Source organism: Montipora capricornis, chromosome 14 (genome assembly GCF_036669925.1).
Source record: "Montipora capricornis isolate CH-2021 chromosome 14, ASM3666992v2, whole genome shotgun sequence".
Lineage (NCBI taxonomy): Eukaryota > Metazoa > Cnidaria > Anthozoa > Scleractinia > Acroporidae > Montipora > Montipora capricornis.
Genome location: NC_090896.1, coordinates 46,248,687 through 46,256,382, shown reverse-complemented (window position 1 = coordinate 46,256,382; position 7,696 = coordinate 46,248,687). Strand labels below are relative to the sequence as shown.

General features: G+C 41.8%; 1 protein-coding gene across 1 annotated transcript in view; it reads left to right on the top strand.

Annotated features, from left to right (window-relative positions):
* Positions 1–7,696, top strand: part of LOC138033536 (PAS domain-containing serine/threonine-protein kinase-like) — a 31,189-nt gene that overhangs the window by 2,787 nt on the left and 20,706 nt on the right. Inside the window, exons 3-5 of the mRNA XM_068881301.1 lie at positions 1,087–1,244; positions 1,644–1,853; positions 4,448–4,588. Of these exons, the coding sequence (XP_068737402.1) occupies positions 1,087–1,244; positions 1,644–1,853; positions 4,448–4,588 (509 nt within the window). The remainder of the gene's footprint in view (positions 1–1,086; positions 1,245–1,643; positions 1,854–4,447; positions 4,589–7,696) is intronic.

Genomic DNA, 7,696 nt, shown 5'->3' with positions numbered 1-7,696 from the left:
TGCAAGTTCTTGCAAAACTGAAAGAGGAATGGTTAAAATAGCATCTACATGTACTGTTCACTGAGCAAAATGGAAAATGGCTTCTTTGAATCTTCATTTTTAAACTTGAAAATATTATCCTCCTTCTTGTTAAAGAGGGGATCTTGTAGAACAGGCTTTCATTTTGTGCATTTTGCAATGAAACTGCATACATGAACAAGTAGGAATATTTGCCATAATGAAACAGAGCAGCTTTCATGTAGTTGAAAAATAACCTTTCGTCCATAACAGCAGTTGAACGTGTCCAATTATTTCATGTGGTGACTAGTTTGATGTCTCCTCCTTGGGAACAGGGGACCCTTGACATTTTCCTCCTTCATCTACATTGGAAAGAAATGTCAACAAAATATGATACATGTAGGCTAAAGGCTTGGCAACAGGAGAAAAGACAACTGAAAAATCAGAGCCGAAGTCTTCACGCCATGATCTTACAACCTCGTTAACACCACATGGATGCTGTACCCATTGAGCGACAAGAATTGTGAAGCCACATCAGTTATCTACAGTAGGTTCTTTGTTAGACAAAACGTCCCACTGTTTGACAGGCTTGATAATGCCATGTGCCAGTGTACAAATGCAACTAAAGAAGATTGTACTGTACATGGCATACTGTAGATCCTGCCTGAGGCTCTAATTATTCACTTGGCCAAAAAACTAGCTTATCATCTTTCTCATTGTCGCATTACAACTTCTACATGTACGTGTGCCTTCCACAACTGCATTCATTATTTCATATTTCAAGGTGGCTCATTCAGCTATTGCAGATGAAATTTGAAGGTTTTACTAGGTGAAGGAAGATTTGAATAAACATTGATCCATTGACCTCTGGGAGCAAGGCTTGATAGATTTTACTCCGTCTAACGTCAGGCGATTTTACTCGTCAGTGAGGTGCAGTTTAGGAGTCAAATGGTTTAAATTTTAATTGTATTATTGCATGTAATTTTTGTTATGAAATTTTTGTTGATGCAGATTTTGCTACTGTACATGTACATAATTTCCTGTGGAGGATCATACAGATTGCTTGATTCTCCTTTTTATGTTTTGCAGGTGATTCCTTACACAGCTTTAGCTTGTCGCCTGGTCATTGTCGAGGCTCTTTTTTGGAGGCTGCTGCTGATCCTCGACTTACAACGTCTTGGCAGTTTTACAACTTTGTTGGTGGTGCAGGAACAGGAGCTGTCTTTCCAACAACAGTCCGAAACCCGGTAAGAGTTGTAAAGAAACTCTTAACCTTTTACTTATCGACCCCAGCCTACAAATTTTACTCTGGCTAGAATGACCTCTCTGTCTATACTAAAATCTGTGTCCCTATCAACAGAAATGGTTTAATTGTAAGTGACATTATGGGACTTGCAATTCAAAGAAACAATAATGTTATTCCTTGACAGATTAATGATAAATAGTTTGCAACACAGGAGCAAACAACAAAATTGAAATTTATTTCATCTTGTTATACCCTAATGTATCGCAAGTTATGTCCAAAATCCTGCGACTGTTCCATTCTTACCATGTATTGATTGTACATGTAGAATTTCATCAACAATCCTTTGTTTCAGTCTTTTAGATGTACCTTATAAACATTTACAACATTTTGATTTCTGCAGAACAAAGCAATTGTTACAATCAATGCCAGGACCTCAGAGATCTTAACAGCAAATGATATGGCAGTGGAGTTGTTCAATTACTCTAGGCAACAACTGATTGGTATCAAATTGTCTGATCTGTTTGCTGATACTCATAAGGAAAAACAAGAAGCACTTGTAGAACAACATGTTGAAGCTAGTGGAGCAATGGTAATGGTCAGTGGAAAAGTGGTATGTAACTGTCCCAATGTGTGATAATTGTATAGGAAATTTTATGAACACAAGTGCATTTTGTGATGTACATATATGGGCATGACTAATGTTTTGAAAGTTGTCAAAATTGAGAACTTTTAAAACATCACGAGCGACCATAATCGTGAAATGTACGAACAAGTTCATATTATTATTTTTTATTTAATAAAAACTCAGCTTAACAACTTTGTCGCTTTATAATTCATAATTTTATAATGATACGAAGGACTGCACCATCTTTGGTAGTAAATAGGACTACAGCTATTGGGTGCACCCTACTGCAAGGAAGGGTGGCAACAACACACCCTGTGAGTGACTGTATGGGGATGGCAGCAACATCCCCATGATGCAACTACATGTAATGATGGTGGCAGCGACACACCCTGAGCACTAAAGGGGGTGGCAGCGACACATCCGGCCATGCAACAAATGAGGGTGGCAGCAACACACCCTGAGCATAAATGCGCAATGGAGTAGGGTGGCAGCAACACACCCTGTGACATGTGGCTGGAAGTGACAAGTACTAATGTGAGCCTGCAAAGTGTGGTGCAAACCACAGCTGAGATGGCGATGGTGGGTAATGAGCCCCTCCCAACCTGCTATGTGCAATGCAAAGTGGCAGGTGTGCACCCAAAATACATCCCAAATACTGCCAACCCTGACTGAAAGTTAAGTATAATTACTAGGCAGCAGCCGTGATTTGGGTTCCAAATTCCTCTTCCAGAAAGGCATGCTGTGGCCAGCAAATTAGGTACCCTCTGGAGAACCAAGGGGATGGGGGAGGGGGGTGGGTGCGGATGTAAAGAGTGTAGCAGTCACTGAAGATGCCTGAGGAGAATGCGAAGGATGGCTGTGAGCTTAGCCGTGGTAAGGTATTGGCCCTAGTTGAAGATGTAAAGTGGTGAATCTTGAGATACTTGCGAAGAGCTTGTACAGCACAGACTGAGCGGTGGGAAGGAGGGAGCAGCCCTGGCGATAGGGGTCTGTTTTGGATGACTTTAAGTGTAGGCTGATGCACTCATCAGGGGTGAAGGACATGTCAGTAGAGGATAGGTGGACCGAGGGGTTGAAATGTGTAGTCGTCGGAGAGGTGAATTCACTGGAGCGAAGGAAACCGTAGAAGGCTAAATGCAAAGGCGGATCACAGCATCAATTTATCCTGAGGAACAATGTCAGGGGCACCAACCAACTTCACCTTGATCAGGCGGAGAAGGGCAATGGTGATAGGAGTCGGCGTCAGGGTGCTGTTGCTGTGGTGCACTTGATTCTTCAAAGAAGCAGGTGGAGGAGGGGAGCTTCCTTGAAAGGGTCGGGGAGACTATTTTCAATGTGGGCGTACCAAATACCTGCCATGTAGAGCTTGATGGTCTTGAAGCTAACCTGGTCGGCTAGGTAAGCAGTGAAGAAGCGGAGTGAGTTTTCAGTGGCGGGTCCACTGTGGGTCAGGGATGATGGGGCGGCCATTCCAGGTAGGAAGGAATTCCAGCCACCAGGCAGTGTTACGACGGGCCTCCTGATTCAGAGTGAGGTGATAGTGTGGCAGGCAAACAGTGCAGCTCAGGTCAATGAGACGACGCAAGAAGATGCAGCCAGGGGGGATGATACGGCAGGCAAAGTTTAATTTGCCAATCAGGGAAGGAGGTCTCGCTTGCAACATTTTTTATGTGAGGACCACCACTGAAGCTCTGTTAGTAGGCCATTGAGGTTGTCCTCAGGTAAGGAGGTTTCCATAGCAGTGGTGTCAATGCAGATGGCCAGGAATACTAACTGAGTGCCAGGTCCTTCCAATTTGTCAGGAGGGAGAGGAATACCAACCTCTGAAGCTACATGCTTGATGGACTTAAGACATTTTGGGCACAGGCTGGTGAGTAGGCCCGACAGTGAAGTATCATCCAGGTAATGCATTAAGTCCTGAATGTGGTGCTTTCTCTTCAAGACCCATTCAAATGCATCAGCTAGGTGGTTAAAGTGGTATGGGGATGAGCGCAAGACAAAGAGGAGGGGAAGGTCAGCATAAAATTGACCCTGGCAGTGAATGCCAAAGAGCTCACAGGCCTCAATCCGAACTGGACAAAGGCGAAAGGCATGTTTGATTTGGGCTCCAAAAGTTGCGAAGACTTGCCCGCCATCATGATTTCCAACTGGTGGTTGTCCCGAAGGGAGAACATTGAGCATGGCACTTCCCCCCCCCCCCTCCCCCTCCACAGCAGAAGGAAAACATCTGTCATTTTACAATTGATCCACAATTATTTTTTTTGATATCTTGTCAAGAATGCTGAAAGTAGCATTTTCCGAGCTTCACGATTTCTAAATTTTCTGGCAGAGAATTCCCCCAGAACCCCCTACAAGTTAGCGTCTCTGGTACTTCTTGTTAGTCCCCTCCCCCTCCTTCCCCCCAAATACAAAATAAGCTCCGCCATCCCTGTACATGGACATACGCCATATCCACTGAATGCCTCTTAATTGTAGCAATATCAAGCATGTGTCCTTCCTGTAAGAATTGAAATCAACATTAAATTAAAAGATTTAAGTCATGCTTGAATCAATATTGGTCCAACTCTTGTGTGTTTTAGCTGGAAGCTCTTGATAGCTGTGGTATTGTATTCCCTGTATCTGTGTGGATGAAGAAGCTGACTTGGGAGGAAGAACCACGATGCATTGCTGTCATGGAACCTGTTGAAAGAAAAACAGCCATTGTTCTCTTTGACAGTCAGGTTTGTGACTACACAGAAGTTTACTCTTGCTGTGAAACTGTCCCAATTCGATTCATCTTCTCCTTGTCACACAACAAAATATTGAAAGTTGGCCAAGGAGTTCATAACCCTGCAGGAAGTAAAAGTGAGTTGACTCCTAGAGTATGACTCTAGTCAAACCAACACTCAGGGTCTTTTAATAACAGAGGAGAAAGTGATGCCTTTGTAATGAGATCTGCAAAATAATGGTTAGACTCTCAAGTCTTTTCAGATTAGGATGATAAACCGCAATAAAACTGTAGGCCCTGTTTAACATCCCTTCAATGTTTATAACCCTGTGGAACAAATAAAGATTTCATGGTTGGTGAGTGCGTACAATTTTTATTCACAGGTTGTGAAGGATCGCGTAAACGAATGAGTGACCGAAGCGAGCAAGTGAGTTTAACGATCCTTCACAACGAGTGAGTAATAAAAATCGTACAAACAAGCCAATCATGAAGTACAAGTACAAGAAGGGATTACGTTTTTTCAAACGTTGGCCATGTAGCACTTATATTTGAACAGACTTAACTGATTAGAGTGTAATGTGAAGTGCTGAGTATCTACCCCATATGAACCATGGGAGCGTTAGCCCTATTGATGGAACTGGGCCCACACAAGGACAGGGGAAACCTCTGACCAGGGTGGGAATTGAACCCACGACCTTCGGGTTAGATCACCGCTGCTCCACCGACTGAGCTAGTCGGTAGAGCAGCGGTGATCTAACGCGAAGGTCGTGGGTTCAATTCCCACCCTGGTCAGAGGTTTTCTCTGTCCTTGTGTGGGCCCAGTTCCATCAGTAGGGCTAACGCTCACATGGTTCATATGGGGTAGATACTCAGCACTTCACATTACACTCTAATCAGTTAAGTCCAATCATGAAGTAATTTGTTTACCATATAAGTACAGAAGTTAACGAGGTAAGTGCGAATCGAGAGGCTATCAAACCACCGATCATGAACAAAAGCCCCAAACAAATAGCAAAATATTTTTGAAATAAAAGAAATCTTTACCTTCCATACTTCGCTTGAGCACTTTTAAAACTTTTTGAAGTATTTTTGTGGAGAAAACTAAAGCATGAAAAGATCAAAAACTTTGAAATTATACACCAGTTGTCCGCCATGTTCACAAATTTTACTGTCAGTGCACAGGCCACTTGCACCAAAGTTCAACATCATTATTAGCGAATCAAAAGGCTGATACGACAAGTTTTCACTAGTAAAAATAACGATACAGCCAACCAGAGCATCAATACGTTGTTTTCACTAATGAAAAAAAAATCGTATGACCAATCAGCTGGCTTCTCTAGTGCAAAGAGACTGTTTTATCTCAATCCTTTTTGGCGCGTAAATCTCGGTACGTATATAATAAAAGAGCCCACACACTATTTGCAAAGAGTAGGGCATGTAGTTTCCGGTGTTGTGGTCTGTCCTCTTTGTTGTATCATGGTTGGGAGGGTAAATGCTTAGACATACTAGCTACATCAAGCTACTCTAAAATCTGTGGGCAGGGTTTGAGCCAGAGTGCGAACTTGCGACATTCTCCCCCTTGCAGGACGATTCGTCCCTTCAAATTAGGTGGACGGGCCATAAAATTAATGTCCCCCAAAGTCAAAACTAAATGGAAGAAGTTTATGCAAATTCATACCGATCAGAAAACCAGGATGGTGTAATTTTAAAAATAATGTATCTTTTTGCCGGCTAGCATTTCACATTTTCATATTATTATTATCATCACAAAAATAACTGAATAAAAATCATTTATCAGTGCTTTATCAAAAAACACTATTCTCTCATGTTTCGATCCTTAAACAGCATTCCAAACCTGTCACATATTTTGCTGTTTTGAAATCAATGGCTTGAAATACGAATAACCAAGTGAGGATAACTTTTACCGTATTTAGTAGTAAAATGGGAACTGCGTTGCATGCATGCCTGGCTTTTGATACGCATGTGTTTACAGCTCGTTTTGTTTGTGGACCGAAGTGCTCTGCTCTGTTTGTCATCGGATGTAAATTATTCTTTGGAACAAGGAAAATCTTGAGTTATTGTGGAAGTGAAAGACATAAAACCGTCGACCAAGAAGAAGAAAAAACTGAAATTGAATTTACACACGAGGAAGAATTGCGAGAGGAAAATGATGCTCAACTTCCGAATTCGAAACCTCGCAGTTTCCAGACGAAATGGTTACATGATCGCAAGTCGTTATGGTACGAAAATAACAGGATATTTGGCTTTTTTTTTGGCTGGTGAGAACGAAAAACCCTTTTGGGGGCGACAAGGGCTGCCCCCGCTATTGCCTATTTGTCCCTTTGCAAGTGCCACAGAGGGACAAATTTTTGTCTGCTGAGGCAATAAAGCTGGCTCAAACCCTGCTGTAGGTAAATAAAGATAATTATTATGATGAAAAGAACCCGACTCTCTGTTCATAGTGACCAGTACATACATCATTGTTGTTGGAAGGGTACAGTAAATTCTCAGACTTGTTAGCTACAATAAGCTGCTTTACAGCCCAAGGGGTGAATAAAAATAGGATGATGGTGATGTTGTTATTGCTTTTATGATTTAACCCTTTCTTCCGTGAAGCGGCGACATTGACGAGTGAAATCATCTGATGTCAGACAGAGTAAATGGATTCCATGTTGCCGTGCGTCTGTTCAATAATAGATCACAGATGTCATCAAAATGTGGTAGGAACAAAAAAGTGGCTCACGAGGCAATAGTGGAGTTCTTACCACATTTTGACGTCGTTTGTGATCTATTACTGAACAGACGCACGACAACATGGAATCTATTTGTTTTATATAATAAAGAATTAAATTTTATTCGCATAAAAGCTAATGGTGGCATCAATCGTGCATCTGTCCTCTAATAAATCATGGGCAAGAACCAATCAAAATGCAAGAATAACTTGGGTTATTATAATTATAATAATGTTTTAAGTACTAGTATCACTCTTACAATGTAGAAGGAAAAGGGTTTAAATCTTGCTGAATGGTATGGTAACTGGTCTTCATTTCTACAACAAATCAACTAGACTTGTCACAATACATTATTGAATTCCAGCTTCACTCGCTTTCCACCCCTCAAG